The 27,935-nt window shown below is 40.2% G+C and overlaps 1 protein-coding gene and 1 long non-coding RNA gene across 2 annotated transcripts; one reads left to right on the plus strand and one right to left on the minus strand.

Annotated features, from left to right (window-relative positions):
• Positions 1–4,521: 4,521 nt before the first annotated feature.
• On the minus strand, positions 4,522–19,132 carry LOC110047413 (uncharacterized). The gene is made up of 3 exons (XM_020753159.2): positions 19,035–19,132; positions 9,583–9,708; positions 4,522–9,122 (listed from the first exon to the last, which is right to left on the minus strand). The coding sequence occupies exons 2-3, from the start codon at positions 9,681–9,683 to the stop codon at positions 7,454–7,456; spliced, it is 1,770 nt and encodes a 589-aa protein (XP_020608818.2). The 5' UTR covers positions 9,684–9,708; positions 19,035–19,132; the 3' UTR covers positions 4,522–7,453.
• A 5-nt stretch (positions 19,133–19,137) lies between these two features.
• Positions 19,138–26,807, plus strand: LOC149118690 (uncharacterized). The gene is made up of 2 exons (XR_016201317.1): positions 19,138–19,261; positions 26,118–26,807. It is a non-coding gene; the product is annotated as an uncharacterized LOC149118690 (long non-coding RNA).
• Positions 26,808–27,935: the final 1,128 nt, after the last annotated feature.

Below are 27,935 nucleotides of genomic sequence, written 5' to 3' on the forward strand. Positions count from 1 at the left end.
TGATTTCGAGTGATTCGCAACGACTGACAGAAATGAACGTGAATGACCTTCACCTCAAAACTGGATCTAGAGTGTATACAAGTATTAAAGGAAGCTATTTGCCACTACTCAGAAGGTTAACAAACGAACCTGAACGGAAGAAGATGTATTTTCACCGGGTGCAAGGGTTATGCAAATGAGCTTTGACACGAGCGATAGCTATGTAAACACACTGACTGTGGCAGATTTTAATCTGTTCTCGCGTGCAATCCAAGGAGATACCCACCGGTTTGAACTTATAGAACGGTTTATTAAGGTATGAAATTCACTGTGATGTGCTCTTTAGGCTTCATTTAGACTCAACTTTTGAGATTTTCCCCCTCAAATTTGGCTAAATTTTAGTAGGTGATCAGAGGCCTCGGAGTAGGGTGTCTTCCAGCCTCGCTGGTGAGCTTAGAATTTTCCGAAAAGTTTCCATATTTCGTCAGTCAAAGTAATGAATGTACCTTAGAATTCGCATGAAAACGAAATTCCGTGAGCTGCATTTTAGGCGACGTAGCACGCTTCACAAATCGGTGAATTTTACCCTTGTGATCACGCTCGGCAACCTCAGTTCGGCCAAAAGTGAATTTTGGCTCGTAGCAAAGCAAAAATAAGGAATTGGAAAATAATAAATTGCTTTTATATATGTATGTGCCAGACCCTTTTCACTGACAAAAGATGAAGGAAGATTATTTTTGGTCCCGGAGTCGAGTGGACCGCTTTTAGCGGGACTGCCACTTAAATGGTGAACTAAATGCAACTAACATAAAGTAGTTCGGTATAAATCTTTTTTTTTTAATCCATCAATCTTTGTCTAGTATTTGAGTTACTTGCTCGTTCGCTCGTTAGATTTTTTACCAATGGTTTGTTGAGTCTGTAGACGGCGCGTAAGCCAATTCAATGACAAAGCTGTGTAAACAAAGCCACTTGTAAACCAATTTATCGCAAGAAAAAAAGATAAAAATGTTATTGCCCGGCTTAGGGTCGGTCCGTATAGTTAAAAACTGTGACCTCGGGCTTGAAAATGCTGCCCGAGGCGGCAGGCCGAAGGCAGCATTTTCAAGACCTCGGTCACAGTTTTTCCCTATACGGACCTCCCAGCCGGCCAATAACATACATTTATTAACCTATAAATGAAAACGTGAGTGACAGATACTTCCTCTTTTGAACTACATATCCAAATTTGGTAGTAATACCCTGAATATAGGCCGAGATATTTCACTTTTAGCAACACTATTTCAAAGTGTTGAAATTTGGTGAAAATTAATTTGAGCTCTAAAAGGGTTAAAGAATTAAAATGCAAGCCAGAATGTATTCTATATAATAACCTATTCGTTATTAAATTATCAAGGAAAAACTTGTTTTGGTGCAGGATATTATAATCCTGAGATATTTCAGGGTATTAAAAAGCTAGGGTTATTTGATTTTCTATTTCATCACAGATCAAATTATACTTTCTCCTTATATTGTTGTTATGTAGGTTTTGCCTTAGGAGGAAAACTTGAGTTTATTCATATTCTATTGAGCACCATCATTTTTGGGATAGTATTTACCGTTACCTTGGTTATTTTTGTTACGCGTGTCATTCGAGATAATGACATAAAATCGAGGTCTAGTTTTTAAAGCGTAACTAACCTCCATTTTTTTTCTTATATAAATCTCCTCATTTTTCTGATCACCACTGCGAAAAAATTATCGTTGTAGCTAATTTCGTTAATTTTCTATGAATTTTCAGTCTGTAAAATTAGCCCTTTCCGCGGCCATGACCGACCAGTAGCGAGGAATAGGGCGAGTTGGCCTGTGACGTCTTTGAGGTGCTTCTAATAAGAAGAATGTATGCGAACAGGTGATTTAACAAATTGATGTCAGTTTTTCACGCGTCTGTCCTGTTATTGATCATGAATTTAGTCACAACATTGTCAAAGTGGCTGTGGATCCGCAGACAGAGCAGTTCTTCGATTTCGGGTTCGCCGCTACTGTAAAAACCTAGGATTTCATTCCCTAGCTTCTAGTGTGAAGCTCGATATTGTGAAGGTAGATAAGACACGACTGGTTGAGATAAGCTAGGAGTCATCTGACTATTCAGTACTACTCAATTCAAACGAGCCCCAGATGTCCCAGACCAAAATAATAATGGAAACTGCTGTAGGTGAGATAATTATGCGGCAAATTATAAGCATCAAGTTCTCTTTGTCCTCGAAATAGAGACGCTTCTAAACGAATAATCAACGACACGTACGTCCTACAACGAGGCGATTAAGATTAGTGAAGCTTCGAACTGCAGAAGAAGCTATGTATTTGTAGATTTCATATACAACCACACGCACGACACCGACAATCGGCGCTTGAGTTTCTCATTTGCATACACAATTGTTTTGTTCTTTGAGCAACGAAATATATCTCAGGTACAAACTTAAGACGAATCAAGCATTGATAAGTATATGAGGAAGGAGAGTAAAACAAACCATTTAGATTCGACTTTACCGACGGAGATTGTGGCGCTTAAAGGAAGCCAAAGGAGACCGAGAATGAGCTTGTTGTTGACTGAAACGCTCAGGTTATTAGCGTACGTAAAAGAGACTTTTAATAATAATGATAATAATAACAATAATGATAATGATAATTGTTTCAATGAAGAACAGTGTTTTGCGTGACATTTCGCGTGAAGTTTTGGTATTGATTTTAATAGTTTAATATTACACTTTTTATCAAACATGATTACATTGATTGACATTGCAATTTGAGCAGCTTGATGTAGGAATCGTTTTCAGTTAGTTTTATACGTGTCGGAATGGATAGCTTCCAGTTTTAAAGGTCTTTCACAGTTTAATTGGACTCAGGAATCCTGTCACGAAGTGAGTCAGTTTAAGTTGTTTTTTTTCCGTTTTCTAAGGCTTTGTTTCTTTAAGTTGTTTCCTTTGATTTCTGGTAGTGTAATTTCGGTAATCGACCGCATGTGATTAACAATTGTGTAATACCGCGTGGTTTACTTAGTGAAATCTGTTCGCGTTTCTTGGTTTATACGATGTATTAAGGCCCTTTATTTTCGGTTAGTTGCTGTTGTTTAAGTGTATCATTTGTTGTGTTTATTTCAGATCGAATAAAAATCTTATTTATACGATTCACGGGAAATCAGAGTCAAGGGTGTTTTGGCAGTTTTCGTCCGACGGACCAATAATGATAATGATGATGATGATGATGACGATGATGATACTGGATAACACAATTCCTGGTAAAACCAGTAGTTCTCATTGTGGTCCTTAAAATCTACCAAGTAACGACAATTACAAATTCAAATAGAAAATACAAAGAAAGAATATAATTAAAAATACAATTAAAACAAAAGAACAGTGAAGTAGAAATGTTGTCATTTAACTGATACCATATTGAACCTTTTGTCAAGATCTTGTCGAAGGATTTTTAATTGCTAGTACAAAAAATCCAATAACGAAGAAAGACGAATTTTTCGGCGCTTTTGAATAATTAGCGGAAAAATATGCTATCGTCGTTATGAACTATCCAGGGTTCGGTGAGAGTACTAGAAGAACGGTGTATGTAGATTAGTAGATTAGTAGATTAGCCAAATGGGCAGGCAAATTGTCGATCGTGACTTGCAGTGTGGCGGGTTCGACCGGCGACCCGCACTTCGAAATCGAAAAAGCAATATACAGCTGTTTCGAGAAAGGTTGTCTCACGAACGAGGAAAAGCTTACTCGACAATGTCGAAAGTTATTATTGGTAATGGTGGTTTTACGGTTGCTTGTTTGAAGCTCAAGGTGTTTCAGCGTGATAAAAGGAAACAGCACAAATACGTGTATTCATGCTTTTTCCTTCCTTCTTGCTGAATCACCGCGAACCTCAAGCAAACAACGCCAAACTCTTACTACCTGTATTACCAATCGGCATTGTCGCGTACGCTTTTACACTTTTGTGAGACAACCTTTGTCGAAACAGCTTCATACTTCGTAGCCGTCCTAGTCGTAGCTAGATTCCGAATTGTATTGCTAAATGATACATTTCTTTCATTTAAAAGTCTTGTCCATTTTTGATAAACTATGAAGCACAAATACCCCGAATATGTTTTCACAGTGGGTGCTTACCATTTGTCAGCCGAATAAACCTGTTGGGATGACCGTTAAATAATGGTAAGGGTTTTTCCAAAATCAGCAAACCAAACGAACGAGATGGCGCTTACCATTTGCAATTCGATTTCTCGTAATTGTTTTGGGCTGATGAGAGACTGGAAACTGGAAAATTTCCATCGTTTCGTTCCGAACGGAATAAGAGGGCTACCTCTGGAGGTAGTCTACAATTTCCGAACGGATCTTCCGGAAAATTACTGTTCCATTTGAATTCAACCGAAATTTTCGGACTTTTTTGGTAAACGGTAAACACTCCCAGTCAAACGTCTCTTGAGTGTCCTTTGATGATGTCTCAAGAAGCCCGACCCAGTTCAGAATTTGAGAAAGGCCAACCCACGAAGTTGGGATTGTGCAATCATTTTGTTAGTAACACTCATAGCAACAACTTTTATTTTTAAACTTTGTGTCATACCAAAGTTTTAATCCACAAAAACCAAGATTGCAACTTTTATATTACTCACGTTACCTTATTTTGGTCAACCACTTAGGAATAGTCGTTTAAAATCAGGGTAGAAAATGTCTTAGTCAACCTAGATGACCTCGATGGAAATTATGCAAAGTAGCTTTGCGCGCAATCGCAATAGAACCTTATGCGAACTGAGCATGACATTACGTTAGCCCAATTGACAGTTTGACAGTGATTTGATGGATCGTGTGGTTGTCCCTTTAAAAGGAACGTGATGAGTGAACTCCTAGTAGTTGAAGTAGTTGCTGAAATCAGTCCAGATCAATAATCGTTAAGAGCTGCTGTAACTGAAAGGATCAGTGAAAATAAGGGACAAGTAACCGAACTGGGAAGAGTGTTGAAGTTAAAGTTGTTTCCCCAAACTTCGCTTTATCAAGTCTTCTCGTTAATTTTATCGCCGAGTCAGCTCGTTATTTCGTGTTAACTCATCAGCTCAGAGAGCGTAAGCAACCCACGACGGCAACGTAAACAACCTCCGTTTTGTTGCGTGGTCCTGTCAACTCGTCGTCTCGTACCGTCGTGTCAGCTGGTTTGGTCGTGTCGTCGTGTCAACTCGTCGTCTCGTCGTGCACGTCACCTTTTTTCGTAGGTTACAATGGTACAATCGACCCTTAAAATTTCTTTATCGATTTTTGAATGACATTTAGTAGAAGATCAAATCTTGCCTCGAGTGTAAACAGAAAGTCACAGAAATCGCTGAAGTTACAAGACAGCGCAGTTCATTAGTTGGTTTTGCTTGCTTATCAATAGGCTTTGAGAAATTCCTGATCTTTCAGATCAGTTGGGATCGGAGGCCTCCCTTTTCGTACCGGCTCCCCAGTCTTATACTTCAGTTTACCTATGAACACAACATTTCCTTGTAGTGTCGTTGCTGATAAACTCCATGCTGATCGTTTGAACATTAGACTTTTCCAGTCTCTCGGTCAGTGGGGACGATCGAAAGAGCGAGCGGGTGACGAGCGGGATCCGGGAGATAAAAGGAGAGGGCGGGCCCGCTAGTCGCCCGCCCTCTTTTTTGATCGTCCCCAGTTACCGTGAGCCTGGAACAGGCTATGTCAATTTGGGCCGTAACCGAGGCCCGGTTCAAACGTCACGCTATTGTGTAATCGATCTCAATTGACCAATTAACTTATAGTCAAGTTGTACCAAGAGAAAATGAGTTTTCTCTTGGTGCCATCACTTTGGGCTGTTTTGTCCTTTTTGAAAATGCCTTACCCCCGGGGGGACTCCCATGTAAAAAGTCCGGGATTTTCGTCACCTCGTTTAGGGGTGTAAATCATGAATTCAGGACAGAAAGGTCCAGAAAGCCACTATTTTTTGCCGTCAAGTTATAAAAGCTGTCTGTCCGTTGTAGAGTGCTATCTTTTAGGGGTTAAATAAAGTTCGACCACGCCCACATTGGTATCTTTTAGGGGTTTAATTCAAATTATCCGACCAGCATCCCAGACCTTTACACGTGGAAGCCCTCCGGGCCCTGACAAGATTCAACATTTGTGCTAACTGTATTTTCAGTACATGGTAAGCACCCACGAACTGTAGATAGATATTAATGATAACTTTATTACTGCGCCTTTCAATAACATGCGGACTCTAAAATTCAAAGCTCAACCGACAAATGCGTTTTTCGCTACCGTCAATCAAATGTTCGGCGGCTCCTCCCAGCTTCCGACTACTGCCGAGAGCGCGGTAATCAAATCACTGAGTACAGTTCAGACAACGAAACAGTGCTCGGCAGTAGTCGGAAGCTGGGAGGAGCAACCGGACATTTGATTTGCGGTAGCGAAAAACGCATTTGTCGGTTGAGCTTTGAATTTTAGAGTCCGCAAATTATTGAAAGGCGCAGTAACCGTCTAGTAACTTTGTTAACGAAAAGCTTATTTTAGGGATAATCCTATAATTAATTCTGGACCGGCTAGATAAAAATGAACTCAAAGTAAGATTAATTTAAATCTTTCTGTTGACTACTATCGTTATAATAACTAATTTAAGTCAATGAAAGAAACAAATATGGCGGGAGGCAGACCAGTTAGCTATTTACAGGCATGATCGAGGAGTTGAACTACGTGCTATCGAGAAAATCAAGTGGTCAGAACGGGACTTGATCTCGCGACCTCCGGATTTCAATTCCGCGCCCTAACCACTCGGCCACGCTGCCTCCACTCGCTCTAGTTTAACATTTTTAAGTCCGTCTTCTGCCAGCCAGCCTGTAATTAACATCGCTCATAATGTACGTGGCCAGTCCGGTCCTCAAGTCCAGGCCAGCAGACTACGCGGGAGGAATTTAAAAATGGAGGTTTCACTCTAAAAACGCATCAAATGTTTGCCATTCACACTACGCCGGAGGAATTCAAAAAAGGCTCCCATCACCGCTCATTTTTAATTTATGTTCGAGGGAAACTCGGTCAGGCAAATCACATGATCACAGTGACGCCATTGTTTTCGAAAAGTTTCCTTTTCAAACTGTTTTCCGTCCACATGTAAACACGAAGCCGGCGTTTTCAAATTCCTCGGCTTGATGAACGCTTTCCGGAAAAGCTCCGTTTTCGTGACGGGTTAGTGTGAACGGTTGGCCTAGCCGCAGAAATAAGCTGCGTTTTCAAATTTCTCCCGCAAAGTGTGGACGCTGCCTCACTTTTAGCCAATCACGCGTGATTTGTGTTATATCTAAACACGTTCCAGCCACTAGCCAATTATCGAAGTCATAGTGCGTCGTCTGCAACTAAACGAGATTTCCATTCTGGATTGTTTTGCCTTTTATTGTTGTTTTTTGTTGCTCAAGTAAGGAAGCCTTGGTCCGACTCAACGCCGTTTTTATAACGGGTTGCTAAGTTACCAAAAACGGAATGTCACCATCAGCAGGAAAAAATTGCAAGCAAGAGTGATGATTTGATCTCTTACAAGACGCAAAGCTGCCAGCAGTAACATAGTCAGCAAAACTGTTCGGTAATCCCCATTTCATCCAGGATTGGGAATGTCTTAGAATTTCTTTTCCATATCGATTTCTTGCATACAAACCAGGACTAAACGGCGTATCAATCCACTTACCCCGAATGTTTGTTTTGGTGAACGTTGCGTGATGTTGTAGCTCTGGGGGGAGAAATTGAGTATTTGTCACAGTCGACATGCCCCACACCTCGATGTAAAATCTATTGAAATTAATCTTGAAATACCCGCCTTCTGTTAATTTAAATTTGGTTAGTTCAAAGCCATTTCTCCGGAAATGCTCGACTGTTTCTTTCTTCCCAAAGATTGCCACATCTGAAGATAAAAGAGTAACATCTCCGTCCAAGTCCCAAGGAAGAAGGCCATTGAACTTTACACTTCCTAATACGGAGCCAGTATCAAGCTCGAATGTAATATTGTGTTCATCAGCAAACGTTTGAAAAAAGGACAGTGCTTTTGCATACTCTTCCTGACAACAAACTGGGAGTAACTCGCTATTAGCTTTGCATTGGAAACCAATATCCTTACAGGAGAAGGAATGCTTCGCCCCCTCGGGCAATAGCACCCGATTAAGCTCCCACTTCTTAGCTAAAGGTTTCCACACGGTTTTACTAGTTCTTTTGGAAAACGAAGTGTAATCTGCAGTGAAATACATAGCGTCTGGACATGACATTATCAGGTTTTCATCTTCAGTAAGACGTAGAAACCAGTCTTCAAAAATGACCTCATTTGGAAGACTCTCGTCAAACTTCAACAGCTTTGTTTTGGCAACGAAAGGACCCTGCAGATAATCACAGAACATGCACTCGTTTCTTGAGTGATAATAACCTTCCTGGTATTCCAGGACGTAATTTTTCATTGTAGTTTGCACACAGCCCGCTTTCCAGTGACCTGAAAAGTTACGGTAAGATCCACCTGCAACTCCAACATTTGGTATCTGACTGACCACACGAATTTGCCTCTCAAGTTGGGTAAGCCAGGTGAAGTGAAAAACATCTCTTGCAACGAGTATATAAGGAGTAGATACCTTCCTTATCAACATGTTCCATCTTTTACCCAACTTCGTATCGTCGACCTTAAAGGCATCAATACTGTTATACCTTTTGGCAGCCTCTATCGCTTGGTTACTACGTGTTGCCAGGTAAACCTGAACTGTAGGGTAGGTCTCTGTAATACCTTTTAAAACCTTTTCTATGTTGTTCTCGTCTTCCTTAGGATATGCAACAGTGTTGATCAAAATACTTATAACAGAACTAATTGGTTTGGCATTAGTACAGCTAGTGATGGCCCAGCCCGTAGCTTTGCGAGAAGTACCCCCCTTGAACTCCTCTGGACACACATCCACGCTACCATCGCTGCTGAATGTCTCACTTGTTATACTCGCTGGCTGCAGTCTGTCGTCTAAGCGATTTACTATTTCTTCTAATCGCTGAGCCAATCTTGCTGAAGGTGCTTGTTGCTGGACAAGTAACTTTTCCATTTCCAGCTCGATTGCATTTAGTTCATTTGCAATGCCTTGTCTAAGAGACAGGAACTGTTTGTGGTTATATCTGAAAAGAGATTTCATTTTTCATAGTATATTATTTTACTGTATTAAGTGCTTTAATCAAAAATCTTGAGATTGTTACATCTAAACCGTGTACCAGACAAAACGATTTTTGTTTCCTCGTTTTTTGTTTAGTCAGTTAGTCTTCGCTTGCAACTACATCGTTTCAACATAACTGCAAAGACCTCCCCTTAACACTAGTATTTGTGATAATCGAAGACAGCAAATTTCTAAAAACTAGCTATATTTAAATGTTGTTGATTACAGTTATTACGTCAACATTACGTTCTACTTCATCTGCCAATTTGAAACTGCTTCAGCAAATGGTTTCTCCACTGCATATTTTAAAAACACAGAGAGGGTTGATAAAATTTTGAAGGTCCAAGCCTACGAGCCTATAGGCAAGTTACGCCACTGATGGTACAAGTAATTCAATCAGTAAAAGTAGGTTCAAGATCACATACCTGTTTGTCAGTGGATAGAACCCAATAGTCAACATTGTTAGGCTGCCAACAAGAGCAGCGAAGGAGAGGAAGACACATCTCTTAGTCAAAGCGCACGCCATTATCTTTTGAACCAGACTTTCAAATCTGTGGATGTTATATCAGAATGATATGATAAATATGAGTACAATGTCAATAACCGAGCACAGTGAAGTCCTTAAAAAATGGAACCCCAGTATTTCCCAAGCTTTCTTCAGTTCTACATTGCATTGTTATACCATGAAAATCGCATGAATTTACATTTAACATTATAAATTTCAGATAAACTTATCCGTTCCTATACAACTAATACTTCAGGAAAACAATGTAGAAGATGTTTCTAGCAGTTCTAGCATCGATATGACTGGCTTCTTAAACCCCAACTAGTTGACGCTGCTCTTTTCCTGGAATTACCTTTCTATATTAAATTACTTGTAAGTTTGCTTTTACTCAAGCGATTTCGTATTTAATTTAAAGTCATACCAATTGATATCGCTTATAGATAATCTCTATATTTCTTCCCTCATACTTCTCGAGGTGTTGATTAACATTGATACTGGTACTGAGCTCGAGATTTCTATCGCGTGATAGTTGACAAGGGCGCAGTCCGAATCAACAAATAGTATACAAGGGCCATAGTAAATACAGCCAATCACAGGGCTCGAAATTAACTTTTTCATTCGGGAGCCAGCTGGCGACTAACGGAAAAATTTTGGTCGCCAGATCGTAAATTTTGGTCGCCAACTTACACGTATTATATATATAACTTACACAAGAACACGATTTCATACGTTACTTTGCATGCAAGAAAAGTCACGATTGAAGAGCGAAAACAATTAGAAACAACACGAGTAACAATTAGTTTTAAAGCTACAGTTGTTCTCAGGTGATATGTCTCTGGTCCGAAGGTGATGGTTGTCTCCTTAGTCATTTTAAATGAAGCGAAGCATAATACGTTTTAAGTCCGTGGTTTGCATTGTGAGACAAACACGGGTCCTTGCGTATTTTCCCGTTGCTACTTCTTCGAAATGCCGTTCTTTATTTTGTCTTAAGTTTGGATTAACCTTTTGGCTGAATTTTCATTCCCCGCACGTAAAAACACACGTAATTCCTTCAACCGATTGGTATTTGCCGCCATTTTCGTAGTCTCCTCCGCAGCCGTTTTTTAGGATGTCACGCAACGCTCCCCCCAAAGAAACGGCTGCTCACATCCGAACAACATTCCTTTCACGAAATTAGCCAATCACAGCTTCCGTTCCATTTTCAAGAACGTTTTCGCGCCAAATTCGCCCTTTGAAACTTGTCCAATCAGGGAATGTTTTTTTATCTTTGTATCCCGTCGTGGGAGATGTCACAAATAAACATACAGATTTCCGGCTTTTGTTTAGGGACGCCGAAAAATACCGGCGACGCTTGCACGAGCTTTCTATGTAGCTGAAGACTCTTCAAAGTTCAAGTTAATTATTAGAAGCTTTCAACTCAAAAAATTACTGTCGAGAAGGAAGATATCTATTTTAACTTAATAAAGGAACCAGGAAATCAAGTAGCTTCGCTCGATTTGTTGACATCGAGTTCTGAATGCCGCTCTTTCCGGCCTGATTACAATCTGTAGGAAGCGTTTGGCCCTTGATTGACGCTTACAATTTGATATTTCGAGAAAATATATATTGTCTCATTTATAGCTGAACATAGCGATGAGCACATGAAGCACTTGTACTTAGGACTTTCATTTACAATTTTTTTCGTCCGTCATGATCGTTACCTGCGAACACCGCCTATTTTTGGCGACGTGCGGCGTGAAACAAAAGCCAGAAATCCCTCGAGTGTTCGCACCGCAGACCTTTTCGCGCGAAAGCTTACGTCATTCACACTTTGCTATTATGTGATTGGTCTGTTCAACAGAGCGCAAACAAACCACAAACACAAAAGGAAAAGAATGTGGTTCGGATGTGAGCAGCCGTTTCTTTGGGGGGAGCGTTGCGTGACATCCCAAACAACGGCTGCGGAGGAGACTACCATTTTCGTGGCAAACGAAAAGCACAGGGTGTGGAAGTGCGCCTGCGATCCCAGTTTCGGAAGAAGCCGCTGAAACAATATGGCGCGCCGTGAACGAGTATCGATGTGTCGAAATGCATTCAATTTTTTCGATTATCTTGTAATATTCAGACATTGTTTTACTGGGGACGGAAAGGTGATTTCCTAATATAAAGATTTAAAAACAAAAGTTGTGTCGTGGTTTTCTTTAGTTATCGGACAAAACGCGAGTCGCCAGTGCTCAATTTTTGGTGGCATTGGCGACCAGTGAGTCGAGCCCTGTAATCAGAATAAAGGAAAGGCGTTATTTACCCGACGGTACTACACCCAACCTTCCCATCGAGCGCTGCGCGTATGTTCGATTGATTGTGTTGGCCACATCCCACGCAATGGCATACAATGAGAAACGTTTTCTCGTGTTACGCCATGGTATATATAAACAACAGCCTCCATTTGGCGCGAAAATATCCACGGATATTTGTCCGCGGACATTATAAACTGTTCCGAGTTCCGAGGGCGTAGCTAAATGGAGGCTATTGCGTTTATTATCCTTCAAATGTTTTTTGCAACATGCACATATTTCTGGAGATCAATTTCTCTCCCCGTCTCCCTCCATTCTCGTAGCTGTTGATAGTTTCTTGATTAATCAAAACTATTACAAAATTCTCGAACGTGATTGGCTATCAGCAACCCGATTTGCGCATTAATAATATACATGAAAAAATTACTCGATTCTGATTTGCTGAGAGCAGTGCCGTTCAAGTGTAACACCAGTGCAAAAAGTGTAACACCGGTACAAAAAGTGTAACACCAGTACAAATTACACATCGTAATTCTAGATTATGATTGGCTGAAAAACAATAAGAAATTTTCGAAGCCAATGATATTACGTAAAATGATGAGGAAATTTTGTATGGAAACTTTGAAAAAAATTTTCTCGAATGAGAAAAAATGGCTTCAACAAAGGTCTTCCGGTATTTCCTCCACGCAAATTTTTTCATGTTTATATTATTAATAAGTAATCATACGGTTTTTCTCGTTCATTTTGGAATTGATTTGCACGCATCCACGTAACTACACTTTGAATGTGATTGGTTGATTTAAACTACAACTTTGAATGTGATTGGCTTATTGAACTGTCCGATAACAAACTGTCCGATAACAACTTGGCAAGTGGAAAATAGGAGTTTTTTTAACCAATCACAATCGAGGAAATTGTAATTTTTATGATTACTATTACTAATCATAACAATTACAATTTCCTCAAATGTGATTGGTGCATAAACTGGTGTATTTTGCTCTAATTAATCTACAAAGTTGTAATCGGACAGTGTAATCGGACAGTTGGCTGTAATCGGACACCTGTAATCGGACAGTTGCACGAGCCAATCAGTTTAAGTCCTCTCCACTAAATCCACAAATCACAACATTGATTACAGTCACTATGGTAACCAATTAAAGAGACTGAATTTGTAAAATTGTGAAGGTTTAGGCCCGGTTCAAACGTCGAACTTTACATGTGCCGAACCTAATAGCCCCAATTAAGTACATGACGAGATCGACGTTTGAATCAATTAAGTTTGACAGATGTTATTTGGGTTGACCCGGGAATTAAGCTCGACGTGGCCAGTCGGTCAGTTCGACTACGGAGCGACTCCGATTCAAACGTCGAACTTTTCATGGACCAAACCTATAATGCATACATTACAAATACATTAAATGAATGAAGTTTTACCCCGAGATCTACACGTTTCCTATTTTTGTCATGCGCACACACCTTGTTTTGATCATTTGGAACAAAATAGCGGGAAGAGCGGGACGATATGTGTTCTTATTGCTTCAAGAGCACGAATTGATACTTGCCTAATTTGCATAAACCACTTCTGCATGCAGTGTTCCGTATTTGAAAACAATGAGACTGTAGCGGGTTGGAAAGCAGTATTGCAAGCCGTTTGTAGCACAATTCAATCCTTGCAATATATGTTTAATCCTTTAAATAACGGTTTTATTTAAACATGTAAAAAGGCATTCAATCCAATGGCAAATAAATTTTTTGGTTCAATTCAATCTTTTAATTTTCATGACTTAATCCAATACCTGGAATATTGATTCAATCCAATACCTGGAATATTGATTCAATCCAATACCTGAAATATTGATTCAATCCAATTCCTCGAATATTGATTCAATCCAATACCTCGAATATTGATGCAAACTTCCTGGGCCGAGCGCGGCCAACAGGAACGAGAGTAACTGAGCACTAGAGAGCACTGAAAACATGGCGGGCGAAGGAGAACTAGATCTAGAAGTCGAGTTTCCTAAGTTTCTTGCAGACTTCTTGGATAAAACGGAAATAATTTTTGAGAATTTTGACTCAGAAGTTGCAGAAGCGCACGCCGAAGTTCTTGATCAAACCATTAGTCTGCTTGGGTAAATGAGGCATTGCCACAACCGAGACACAAGGGACAAGGAAAATTTAGATTCCATTGCTGTCGCTTTTGTACATGTGCTCAGTGTGTTGCGTCGCAGAGCTATTATTCCGTCAATTTTTACTGCGGAATCCATTACGATAGAAAGCGAAAAAAGAGGAAATCATGGAAGACCATTTCTTAAAATTCCTGTTGAGGTGCTTGAGAAACTTTGAGGACTAGGATTCATCTGGACAACGATTCATCTGGACAACGATAACAGAGATGATTGGAGTTTGGAGATGGACAATTCACAGAAGAGTGACAGACGGTATGGCTTAGAAGATATAAGGGGTTTCGACAGCTTACCTGATAAGGAACCGAAATCAGTCAAGAATACATTTCTAACCATGGGGGTGCTACTGGATATAACTTCATTGCAGGTTTCTTTAGTCCATTGGGTTACGGGTTCAACGGAGAAGAATAAGAGAAAGGTTAACAAAATTAGATTCCCAAAATACTGTCTTGAGATGGGGTGCGTAAATTCGCTTTGGCATCTGGATGGACATCACTCTCTGATCCGATGGAAAATATTAATTCACGGCTGTATAGACGGATTTTCTCGAATTTCATGAATTGTTTCTGGATGCCGTTAAGAGAGACGGAGAATTTTGGCCTTTGAGAGTACGAGTATATCATGGTGTTGAAAACGTTGGTGTGTGCGATACAATGGTGCAGGTTAGAAGAGAGGAGAGGGGCAGCTTCACTGCAGGGCCATCAACACAACCAACGAATTGAAAGATTCTGGAGGGATGTTTTCTGTTGTGCCTCCCACTTGTACTTTTACACTTTTTATAGTATGGAATTGTCAGGCATCCTGGACACTGATAATTCAGTGCATCTTTTCTCCTTAAACTTAGTTTTTCAACCAAGGATAAACCAAGCTCTTTGCCAGTTCACTGAAGCTTTCAACCACCAAAATGTAAGAACAGAAAAAAAAAACTGGTTGCCATAGCAAATGTGGCTTATCATATGATGCAGCCTGAAAACCCCCTTTCAAATGGAAAGTCATATGATTGTGAATACTATGGTGATGATCCTGATGGTCCAACTCCATTGGACAGTGATAACAATGTTGTAGTTGAAGAAACTGACCTGGGACAACATAATTCAGTGCAGTCATTTGTATTGGAAAGGTCCGATCCCTTAAGAGAATCAAGTCAAATGGGAGTACACATCTTCCAAGAGGCTCTAGAACCTGTGACAGTTAAACTTGGGCAACTGACAATTGCATAATACTACATGTGTGTGGGCTGGGTAAAGGAGATTATGGCCCCACTTAACTGAGTATTTTTGCAACTCAATTCACAACAGAAAACCTCACCCTGTATCAAGTAAATTATTTTCTCATCTTTCTTTTCATTGATATACAAAACTCAGAAACTGCTTGAATTACAGAATGCCTAACGTCTAGCAACACAACTAAACTGAGGAGAAATCAGGGCACTTTATAACTGCCATGTGCACTGCTCTGCCTTGTAGATTTTTCAGGTGTTTATCAAAACAGATGTTAAAATGTTGGAAGGTTAATTTGTTATCTTATTTTCAAAAGTACCTGGGACACAAGACTAACTTCTTGGTGCAATGACGTAATGGCTACTAACAGGTCTCATGTCACTAGCCAAAACTAACTTTGCACCAGCCAGCCTTTTTAATACACAGTTTCACTGACTTTTTTTATAAGAGTGGTCAATCTTGGACATTTCTTGTTGCATCTAAAATGTTAATAATAATCACTAAGGAAATTTCACTCCCACAAACACGAATCCTGCTTTTCTTGAATATGCTTATGTTCAATCTCTGATGTACTTCTATCAGTGTTACCATTTTCTTTTATCTCCGTTTAATAGTTAAATATTTATATACTTATTGAGGCAATTATTTCCATGAAATCCACTCATAGTTTCCCTGTTTTCATTAGTTTCATTAGAGGAGGTGGCGTGGCCGAGTGGTTTAGGGTGCTGGATTTGAAATCTGGAGGTCCCTGGTTCAAATTCTCCACCCTACCACTATCTGGCTTTGTTCTCGGTAGCCCAGAGTTCAACTCCTTGGCCGCTTTGTGTAAATAGCCAACTGGTCAGCCTCCAACCAGTTGGGATTCTTATTCGTGTATGTTATATTTGAGATATTTATTTACTTATTTACAGTGTCACCAATTAGCACATTTAAAAGTGCTAAATACATTTGACACTTAAATAAAGTTATTATTATTATTATTATTATTATTATTATAATATTATATCTTTCTATTCTCTTTAGTTTTACTTTGTCAGGATAATTCTCAATTTTGTTTTCATCCAGTAGACCAGTACTCCATTCCATCATGATTGTCACAATGGCTAGTGAAAGTGCAAAATCTACTATTCAAAACTGAAATATGTGGCTAGTTGGCAGTAGTGTTAGCCTTGAGCCCTGGGTACCCGATAATATTCACAACAAATTGGTGCAATGTTTGTCATAGAATATCAAGAAAAACATCGTTTTTAGGAAAGAAGTACCACATGTGGGTTAAATAATGCAAAACATGAGACAACAACATTAAAAAACTTAAAACACATCCCAATGTTCAATGATTGCTGTCTTGTAAAATGTAAAGGTTCTTATTTCAAAAATAACATAAAGCCAGGTTTACACAAGCAGTTTTTGTGAGAAAAATGTTTGACTGTGTACAGAGCACAGCAAAAATTTTGTTTACAGTTCAAAGTTTAGTGTGCCAGTAATGATTGGACAGCAGAAATATGCACAATACCAAAGACCAATGTGGTAGCACAATTTGCCACGGTTTATGTTATTTGCCACAAAAAGCTAGCACACACAGCTTTTAATAAACAAATATGTTTGTCACATAAAAATTGGTTAACTTACATCTATAAAAGTGACAGTAATGGAATCTAAATTTTCCTTGTCCCTTGTGTCTCGGTTGTAGCAATCCCTCATTTACCTAAGCAGACTAATGGTTTGATCAAGAACTTCGACGTGCACTTCTGCAACTTCTGAGTCAAAATTCTCAAATATTATTTCTGTTTTATCCAAGATGTCTGCAAGAAACTTAGGAAACTCGACTTCTAAATCTAGTTCTCCTTCGCCCGCCATGTTTTCAGTGCTCTCTAGTGCTCAGTTACTCTCGTTCCTGTTGGCTGCACTCGGCCCAGGAAGATTGCATCAATATTCGAGGTGGATTGCATCAATATTCGAGGTACTGGATTGAATCATTATTCGAGGTATTGGATTGAATCAATATTTGAGGTATTGAATTGCATCAATATTCGAGGTATTGGATTGCATCAATATTTGAGGTATTGCATTGAATCAATATTCGAGGAATTGGATTGAAACAGTATTTCAGGTATTGGATTGAATCAATATTCCAGGTATTGGACTGAATCAATATTCCAGGTATTGGATTGAATCATGAAAATTAAAAGATTGAATTGAACCAAAAAATTTATTTGCCATTGGATTGAATGCCTTTTTATATGTTTAAATAAAACCATTATTTAAAGGATTAAACATATATTACAAAGATTGAATTTTGCTACAAACAGCTTGCCATAAAGCAGCCAGTTCGGTGGCGTACTGCGAGTCATGCTTTTGAGAGTAAATGACAAAACAAATGAATCTTGAAGAAACCGACGACAGGAACGAACTGGACGAGGAATTGCGATGTTCCTTTGGGAATAAGCGATAATATCAGGCAAACCAAATTCAAAAATTGTCTTCGGTTGTTTAATGCTGATTGCATCTGAGTCGCCTTCTTCGACTAGTTCTACCCTCCTTTATCGCACTTGCAAGCTCTTCATTTTCACAATTTGTCTTTCCCACATTTTCCCGCCATTTTGGTCAGCAATAACCGTCGTTTGCAGTAGTGTCTCTTTTATTTTTGCAATTAAGTTCGATTACATTAGGTTCAACATTTGAATCAACTGCCGAACTTAATTATTTGGGTCGACCCAAATTTGTATTAGGTTCGGCACATGTAAAGTTCGAAGTTTGAACCGGGCCTTAGTTTCCAGTGACTGTTTTGAAAGAAACTTAACAGCCATTTTGCAAGCTTTTTCCGTATTCTTAATTATGATATTTAAAAATGACCATTAAAAGCTATTTTTTAAATTGTGGGAAATCGTAATGGTTATGATTAATTGGTAACAGGACATTGTGTCGTCCAATTCAGTCTGTAATCACACTCGTGATTAACAAATCGGACTCCCGCTTGGTATTTTTATTTTTATTCATCGATTATTTTTGTCTCTTAATCATATGCACTGAGACCTTCACACGTACATTCACTATATAACGAACTCGCATAACGTATCTTATTTGAATTTAAGAATGATGGCATGGAGCCGTCGAAACGTCATTCTTCTTTCCAATTACTTAAATTGAAAAATTTACTGCGATGATCATTCCTCACTTTCATAATAATTCTTGGTACATTTCTTTGCCGTCTGTCCTCTAGTCTGGAGAACGATAACCACGACGGCTAATTCTTTAAATTTCTATTTCAAACTTATCGCTGTGTTCCAGACTTAGTTATGTGATAGTTTTAGTTTTGACAGTGATAAACAAAGTAAATGACTTTAGAGCTGGTAGTATGGCGTCTCCGACACGCGCATGCAGGTAAACAAACACACCTGTTTGTTTCTTCGATCTGCCCAAACAAAATGGCGAAGAGTTTTAAAACGTCAAAAACATGCTCAACAGATGATACGTACAATGAGTAGGGTGTAAATCATATCTTACGCGGGCAACGAGTATGACATAGCAGCGTTTACCATAAAGATGATCAATATTTACTGAAGCTTAACTTAGGGCGACACACGTTTCAAGCTACGGTGCATCATAACAATTCAAAACTTATTTCATGAAATCAACACTTTGTGGACCGTTTACATATACCCTACCAATAAGCTTACTTGTGTCTTAAAAACTTACCTTAAAGCAAATTAGAGGTAAAACGAGCCAACGCATTGTTTGTCTCGTAGCGGCCATTTTGAACCCCACAGCAGCAAGAATAGGCACCAGGACGGGAAAAACTAGGACGGCTACCGGAAGTAAATTTACTCCACGGGGCATGCGCACGAGAACTCTCCACTAATCTCTCTGCCGTCCTTGTCTCGTCGAGGACGTCATTTCGCCCGACTAGCCGTCGCATCGAAAACGTGAGTATTTTGCGCTTGTTTTGCCCCGATAAATGTTCTTATTATGGAGTCCTTGATTGTGAATACTTGTTATTTATTCCCTTACAGTAAATTACAGTAATCTTCGATACTACTCACTTGACCGACTCCTAGTGCGCATGACTGTAACGCAATATAGCGACACTACATCTCTCCTTTCCTCTGAATAATGAGCTAGGTAAAGCTTAAAAACGAAACTCAACATGTTGCTTCCTAAATCTATCAGTCCTGTTCATGTTCATACAAGTTATTTCCTTTAAGCAATTAACCTAAGCAATGTCCAAGTAACGCAGTCTGAAAAGTTCAGATAATGTTCACGCAATAATGTTCTTTTTTCACTAAACCATTGATTTGAGCAATCTTCAAGTAACATAGTCTTTGAAATGATCAGGTACTCGTCTTGCTCTTTCTGATCTGCGAAGTGGGGGTAATTCAACTGGTGTAACTGTAGGCGGTTCAACTGATGCATTTCCAGGTGGTGCTACTGGTGCGTTTCTAGGTGATTCAACTGATGTAACTGTAGGTGGTTCAACTGTCTCAATTGGGTCAACTGCTTCTGCTGCATCAATGAAGGGTGTAGACTGTTCTTCCTCGGGATGTACAGGTATGTTAGAAGGCAGCTTTTTAAAGAATGACACATTTCTTGTTACGGTGTGTCCTGCATTTTGGGCTGTAATCATGCTTCCTTTCTTGTCTGTGATCTCAAATGGCTCAGGCTTGAATGGTGTAGACATCTTGTTCTGTTTTGGTTGCTTTATCAATACTTTGTCACCAACATTCAGGTCTGTGTTTTTGGCATTGTTGCACTTGTCTGCATACTCTTTCATCTTCTCCTTTCTCTTAGCATCAGCTCGTCTGATCTCTGGGGATGCCTGATCAAACTGCACCAGAGGTAATGTGGACTTGAGTTTTCGTCCATTCAGCAACTCCGAAGGAGACTTCCCTGTGGTGCTATGAGGGGTGGCCCTGTACTGTCGAAGGAAGGTGAACAACTCTTGTTTCCAGTTCTTGCCTTGAACGACAGCTGTCCTAATTGCTTTCTCCAGTGTCTTCATCAGCCCCTCCGCCTCTCCATTTGCTCTGGGCCATTCAGGAGTTATTCTGTGATGTGTGAAACCAAGTTGAGTGGTAAACATCTTAAAACTTTCACTATTGAATGGTAGACCATTGTCTGTTCTTACTATCTCGGTGATCCCTTGCCTGGCAAAGATGCTGTCAAGGTGAGGAATCACTGCCTTTGCTGATGTTGACCTCAAGATTTCAACTTCTGGATACCGACTGAAGTCGTCAGTCACGTCGAGCAAGTAATCTCCACTTGGAAAGGGGCCACAGAAATCTATGGAGAGCTCTTGCCATGGGCCTAGTGGTAGGGGGGACATTTGCAGAGGTTCGCATACTGGCTTTGGATCATGGTTCGCAGCTTGGCACGGTAGGCACCCTTTGACAACTTCCTCGACCATTCTGTCTATCCCTGGAAACCAGACTGAATCTCGCAAAAGACGCTTGGTTTTGACAATTCCTTCGTGTCCACTGTGAGCTAGGATAATCATTCGATCTCGTAGCTTCTCGGGAACTATTATGCGGGTCCCTCTCAGAATTACGCCATTTGATACTGACAACTCCTGCTTGATCTCCTGGTACTGACCGACATCTCTTCCAGCCTCGTGCCACTTTTGAGTTGCTATCACTCTTGCTAGACTCTGCAATGTTTCATCAGCTGCTGTCGCATCTTTTACTTCTTGAAGCGTAACGGCATGGGGCACAGCATTATTGGTTACAAAGTTAATATAGGCATCAACTCTTGATAAATGGTTGGAAGCCTGCGATTGTGTGGGATCCGGACGGCGACTCATGTAATCAGCTGGATTGTTTGCTCCTGGCTTGTAAACAACTTTGGTTTTGTACGGCTGTAGGCGTAGCTGTAGCCTCTCAACTCGCGCAGTTGCTTTGCAAGTGGGGTTGTTGAAGACTGTTTCTAACGGCTTGGGGTCTGTGATAACTTGGAAGGATGACCCATAGAGGTATAGGTGGAAGTGCTCAATTCCCCAGACCACTGCAAGAGCCTCTCTTTCGGTTTGGCTGTAACGGCTTTCACAATCCGTGAGTGAGCGGCTGGCATACGCTACAATGTTTGTTCCTCCATCTGCTGTTACTTGCGTGAGAATTCCTCCCAGGCCGACTGGGCTGGTATCAACAATCAGCTCCGTTTTGAGTGAGGGGTTGAAGTATTTCATGATTTCTGGAGTCGCCATGCTGGCTTTGAGGCAGTCGAATGCCTGTTGTTGTTCTGGTCCCCACACCCACTTAGCATTTTGATGCGTGAGTTGACGGATTGGAGCAGAGATGGATGCAAAGTTCTTTATGAAACGTGCGAGGTATTGTGCCAAACCGAGGAAGCTGCGTGCCTCGGTTGCATTCTTTGGGGGACTGGCATTAATGAGGGATGCAACCTTCTTATCATCTGCACTGATGCCATCTGGAGAGAAGTGATGACCAAAGAAGTCAATGGATGATTGGTTGAACAGACACTTTGCAGGGTTTGCGGTTAGACTGTTTTCTCTCATTCTCTGAAGAACAGCTTGTAAAGCATGATCATGATCGGATTGGTTCTTGCCAAACACTATTATGTCATCAGAAATGTTTCTAACACCGTCAATTCCTTGCAGCACTTCTTCTATGGATTTCTGAAAGATTTCAGCTGCTGAGTTAATTCCAAAACTCAGTCGCTTATAGCGAAACAAGCCAATGTGCGTGGCAAAAGTAGTAATGCTCCGGGAGTCTTCGTCCAGCCCAAGTTGGTGGTATCCTTGGTTTAAGTCTATCTTGCTGAAAACAGTGGCTCCGTTCAGATCAACGATCAGGTCTTCTACAGTGGGTACTGGATGTCGCTCACGTTCTATAGCCTGATTGGCCGCTCTCATATCGACACATATGCGTATTCCTGTCTTCTTTGGGGCCACAACTATCGGAGAGACCCAGGGAGTTGGACCTTCAGCTCTTTCTATGATGTCAAGGTCCTCTAGATTCTTAAGCTCAGCCTCGACTTGATCACGGATGTGAAATGGTAGTCTGCGGTACTTCTGGGCCAATGGTTTTGCACGGTCATTAACATGTAATTTTGCAGTTCTACCTTTCATCTTTCCCAGCCCCTCAAAGCAATCTTTGTAATCTTGGATGATGTTATCGACTTTGGGTGTCGACACACTGTTAATTATGTGTAGCAGCCCGAGATCAGTTGCCGTCTCATAACCTATCAAATTTCCATCCCATCCATCAACAACGCAGAATTGCGTGACCGTCGATTTGCTTGTTACTCCCGACATGATTTCAGCTTCAAACTTGCCAATGACTGGTAAGGGCTCAGAAGATCGGTAGCCATAGATCCTCTTCGAGGTAGGTGTAATGTGTCGATGACATTCACTCCCGCTCCTGAGTCAATAAGACATTTCACTCTCTTGCCTCCAATGGTTACTGCAGTAAACGGTTGTATCTTGTCACGCATGGAGTGGAGAGTGATGCGGTAAGTGTACTCTTCGTCGGTGGATTCATCGCCACCTTTCTCATCCATTGTATTGACTTTCTTGAAATTTAATCTGCTTCGGCATACTTTGGTGAAATGGCCTTTCTTGCGACAATGTTTACAAGTTTCATTCAGTGCTGGACAAGGTCGTCCTTTATGAGGGTAATTTTCTCCACACCTGTAACACTTGTTGTTTTTCGACTTTGGCTTTTCCTCTCTCACCGCTTGGACTTCTGCTACTTTGGCTAGCTTTTCCTGTTCCTCGATGCCTTTAGCTTGCTTGTCAGACATTTCTAGACCACGGCCATAGTCGAGTAAGGCTTTGAGATCCATGTCTTCTCGTAGAGCTCTTCGCCGTAATCGTGAAGATAAACAGGACACGACTATGTGTGACTTGATTTCTTCATCTTCGTTGGTAAACTCGCATGTTTGAGCAAGACGCCTCAGCCGTGTGCAGTACGAATTTAGCGAGAAGCATTTCTGAACATGTAAATTTCGTAGGTCTTGTTTACTTTTGGCTGAAAATAAGCATTCAAAGAAGTCACTGCTTTCGCCTAGTCCTTTTCTTCTCCTCGATCTGGAAGTGTTTCAAAAATGTCGCTGACCTCTTCACCAGCGGAGTATAGTAGCAGCGCTCTCTTGCGTGTTGCATCTTTCACATCATGAGCGGCGAGATACATTTCGAAACGTTTCAGCCATTTTTGAGTTATTTTTTTGTAAAAAAAATACCTCTTAGTCGGCGCGTCGGGTATGTTATGGACGGGTCAATGGGTGAGTGAGTAAGTGAGTGAGTGAGTGAGTGAGTGAGTGAGTGAGAGATGTATGTATGTCACACCAATCAGATTGGATCTACTATGAACAGCCAATCAAATTTCTTGTTGTAAAGGTAAATGGTACGTGAGAAACACAAGGTATGTATAAACACATGGACTTTGGTAATTGAAAAATAAAGAGTGACGTGTATGTTGCCGGTTTGTGATTTTTAGTCCGGTTTGGAGGGGAGTGTGACAGTTACATACGTACATTGGGTTGTTTTAGAGTGCATAATTTTCAGTGCAATGGTGGCTAGTTATGAAAGAGATGAGTCTTGAGTCTTGAAGCAGTTCATGGGTAGTAGGCAAATGGCACGAGATATTTTTATTTTTAATTACAAAGGGTAACTTGATACTTTTGTTTTTCACAAGGAGTTAATTCAATTAGAGGTCACGAATCGTCGGTTCTAGTTCTTAGGACATGTTTTAGAGGAGACGAGACTATTTAGGTTTGAAGCAGTTCTAACGTTTACGATAGTAAGTGCAGGTAACGATTGTTTTGTTCTTATTGCATGCAAATATAACGAGATAGTTTAATTTTTTAGTTACAATGGGTAATTTGACACTCTTGTTTTTCACAAGGTAGTAAATTCAATTAGAGCTGACGAATCGTCACCATTTGTTCCCACGAGATGTTTGCTATTTTTAGTTACAAATGGTAACTCGACACTTTTGTTTTTCATGTGGGAGTAAATTCAATTAGAGCTTACAAGTTATGGGCTATTGTTCCCAGGATATTAAACGAAAAAGAAGCTTTCATTTCTAGGGTGTTTTTACGTCTCTGCAGTAGCAGTTTAATATTTTTATTTGATGGGCATTTTATGACATTCTTTTCAGTCCGATATTTTTAAAGGTAAAAAGTATGAAAACTGTTCAAATGTTCTTTGAAGACTGTGTGGCACCAAGTTAAAGTGCAATTTAATTAAATCAGAGACGTTTTTTCTCTCTTTCAATTTTCGGTGAAGTAATGTTGTTACGTTGTGTTGTGTAAAAAGGGTAAACTTACGACTCGTATAAAATGCGAAAAGTTCTCTTAACTTGAGTATTTTTGAGCAAAAATTCCTCTTGGGGGCTGGAAGGGCTCCCGAGGGGGTACTCCCAGAAAATTTGGTTGGGGGTGTGCGGCCCGCTTCCCAAAACCCTTACCCTATTTATGACCAAAATTTGCGATATTCCTTACCCTATTTATGACCTGACCAAAAATTCGAAACCCTATTTACGACCTGACCCTCAAATCAAAACCCTGTTTCAGACCTGCGTTATAATTAACTCCCTAGTTCAAACCAATGTTAAATTACCGTAAACATATAAATCTGTGAAGGGCTTTTGTTGATTTTCTTTTCGATAATGATGAAAAAGTGGCTTCTTCTTAAAGCATACCCATATCAAGGCTAGAGTGCAAAAACCGTACCCTATTTATGACCAAAATGACCAAAATGAGCTAAAATCGATACCCTATTTATGACCAAAACGGCTGAAAAACCATACCCTTCGGGGCCGCACAGACCTATATAGCCCATATAAGGAAGTCCCCCCCCCCCCCGGGGGAAGGGCTACGTGATCGGTGAGTGAGGGAGTTATGCATGTGCGCGTGTCAGACCAATCACGGTGTGGGTTGTATCAAAGAACGAATAAAATTGCCTGTTAGAAAATAACATGGTGTCTACATTAATCTGGAGACGTGTCAGATTACTGTAGTTTGTTCAGTCAAACATTTTAGGGCTTACTATTTAGTTATCTTACCATTACCGATGTAACATCGTATGTACATCATAAACTCCCAGTTTCTTTCTTGCTGTACATCGCAACCAAAAAGACTTGTCAAATCAACCAAATCATTACTGTAAACAGTTCCATGAATGCTCCTATCTCCGAGACTTATAGTTCACAAAAAAAATAACTCTTGCACGCCTTGCGTGCCTATGTTTTCCAACGTAGGCCGACTGAAGCGTTGTCTTCGTGGACTGAAAATGAAGGAAATGGAGGTAAGACATTCGCCATTTCGCTTCGGCAACTGTATGATCGTCCAGTATAATCTTTTGAGGTAATTTTTCGATGTAATATTATGACGACAATATGTGAGTGTTCAACTTTGGTTTCCCGCCTTACTCAAATGGCGGCCAGCGCACGTGGTGTTGAAAACTGAACGTGTTTTGCCATTGTTTATCCAGTGTATTCGATCAAAGTGACGATTAAGTGAGGTGTTGCTGTAGTGGAATTCGCTTGAGTTATCCTCGTCGCCAGTTATGGAGTCCTTGATTGTGAATACTTGTTATTTATTCCCTTACAGTAAATTACAGTAATCTTCGATACTACTCACTTGACCGACTCCTAGTGCGCATGACTGTAACGCAATATAGCGACACTACATTTATCGACTTTATTTTTAGTTATATTGATAGGAATGTTATAAGGTTCGCATTTTTGGTGATTGTAGTGTAGAATACCACGCTGACATGCCAAAATGTGAATAAAAATATTCCTCGTCTGTTCGTTTGTGTTTCAGTCACTGTTCAGTCGCTGTCACGAGTGTGCAAGCTCAATACAAACTGTATGCATTGAGAAGACATCAGTGTAAGTACAGTCGATAAAATGTTGTAAGAATGAATGCCATGGAGCGTCTATCGAGCAAATAGAATACACATTTTGAAACTGATGTTTAGTTGTTTTTTTATACTACCCGGAACTTGATGCAACGTTTGTTTTATTTTCATAATGCTTGTTACAATTACAGATGGAAATTGAAATGTTCACCAAAAGTCAGGATTCTTCGGCGACAGAATTCTCAAACGCTCCAGTGGTAAAAAGCCATCTGAAGCAGGTCGATCAGATTGTTCGTTTAATTTTTTCATACGGAAATTCAGGTTTCTCTATTAAAATATTGGCAGATGTTTGCTTCGCTTATAAAGAAAAATAAATTCAGCATCGCTGTTCACTATCGTTTAAGCTTAATAGGATAAGATTTCTACCATCTTTTTTATAGTCTAAAGGATGTTTGAATTATTGACGTCGCCGTCCTTTGCAAAAATACACATCTTAAGCATTTTGTTTTTGGCGACACGACGGGACCCGCGAAAGTTTCCCGCGTCCACTGCCGTTCCGGTCCTGGCCTTCCCGTCCTCGTATCTTAAGGTCCCTAATATTTCAAAGAGGTTGCTATGGCTAACATGCACTGTCACGCAATCAAAAATAAAAATCGTAACCATTCAATAAATTAAGTCAAGAATCTGGGATATAATAGATGATTGATATATACACAATCTTTCCAACATCTATAGACCACGAGTAGACCCTCTTTCGCTTAGTTCGTCGTGCGCGACGCGAAAGAAAACTGCGAGAAAAAATAGCCGCGCGAAATCCTAGGGACGAGGAAGCCCCCAGGATTTCGCGCGGCCATTTTTTTCTGGCAGTTTTCTTTCGCGTCACGCACGACGGATTAAGTGAAAGAGGGACTACTCGTAGTCTAAAGATCTAGGTCTATGCGGTTTTCCATTCGCGCGTTATTTAGAAAAGTGTTTTACCCAAATTTATAAAAGGTCTAGATAACAGCAGACACGTAAAGATTTTAAGGAAAACGACCAATTTTTTAAGTTTACAAGACATGTTTCGACAGAACTTCTGTCATCTTCAGTTGAATGATTACAAAGCAAGTTGAATAATAAGTAGACAAAAATGCTAATTAAGACAAATAGTAACAAAAGAACGTGAAAAGGTGTAAATTAAAAGGATAATTTTAGATTTACATGGTGTAATTGCTGATTGAGGCAAGGTAGTTCTTTTTGAATATGAATAGCCTCCTTTATCTTGAGTTGAAAGCTGGTAGTGGCGTGATTTAAAATATGAAAGCAGTCTATTGAACACAATGAGCGACAACGTTCAGAATTCTGAAGATGTTTGAAAATGTGCGAGGCCTTATCAACGGCTAAGTGCTCACGTACGCGTGTGGAAAAATGTCGGGTGGTTTCGCCGACATAACAGGCATTACAGCCTGCACATTACATGTAAACTTATAAACCACATGTGAACGAAGCCCGGCGGGGATAGGGCAGTCTTTCACACCAAAAAGGTTACCTATCTTAAAGGAAGAAAAAACTAATTTGATGTCTAAATCAATACAACAGCGCTTGATTAAGTGTCGAATCTTCTTCTGAGTGATGACAGAAAAATGGCCTATGTACGGCAGCTTAAAGTAAAACGTGGGCGAGGTGGTAACGGGGTAGCCACGGGAACAATGATTGCTATGGATCCCAGTGATGTAACGGTTAACCACTTTTTCAATTAAATGGGCAGGAAAAAGGTTCTTTTTGAGAATTTCAGTAAGCTT

The sequence above is a fragment of the Orbicella faveolata genome, unplaced genomic scaffold (genome assembly GCF_042242905.1).
Source record: "Orbicella faveolata isolate gen_17 unplaced genomic scaffold, um_ofav_v1 contig_1, whole genome shotgun sequence".
NCBI lineage: Eukaryota > Metazoa > Cnidaria > Anthozoa > Scleractinia > Merulinidae > Orbicella > Orbicella faveolata.

Coding starts and splice junctions, on each gene's coding strand:
- LOC110047413 (XM_020753159.2), bottom strand. CDS start 9,683: ATGGCGTGCGCTTTGACTAAGAGATGTGTCTTCCTCTCCTTCGCTGCT. Junction 9,123..9,582: donor TTCTATCCACTGACAAACAG/GTATGTGATCTT, acceptor ATCTCTTTTCAG/ATATAACCACAAACAGTTCC.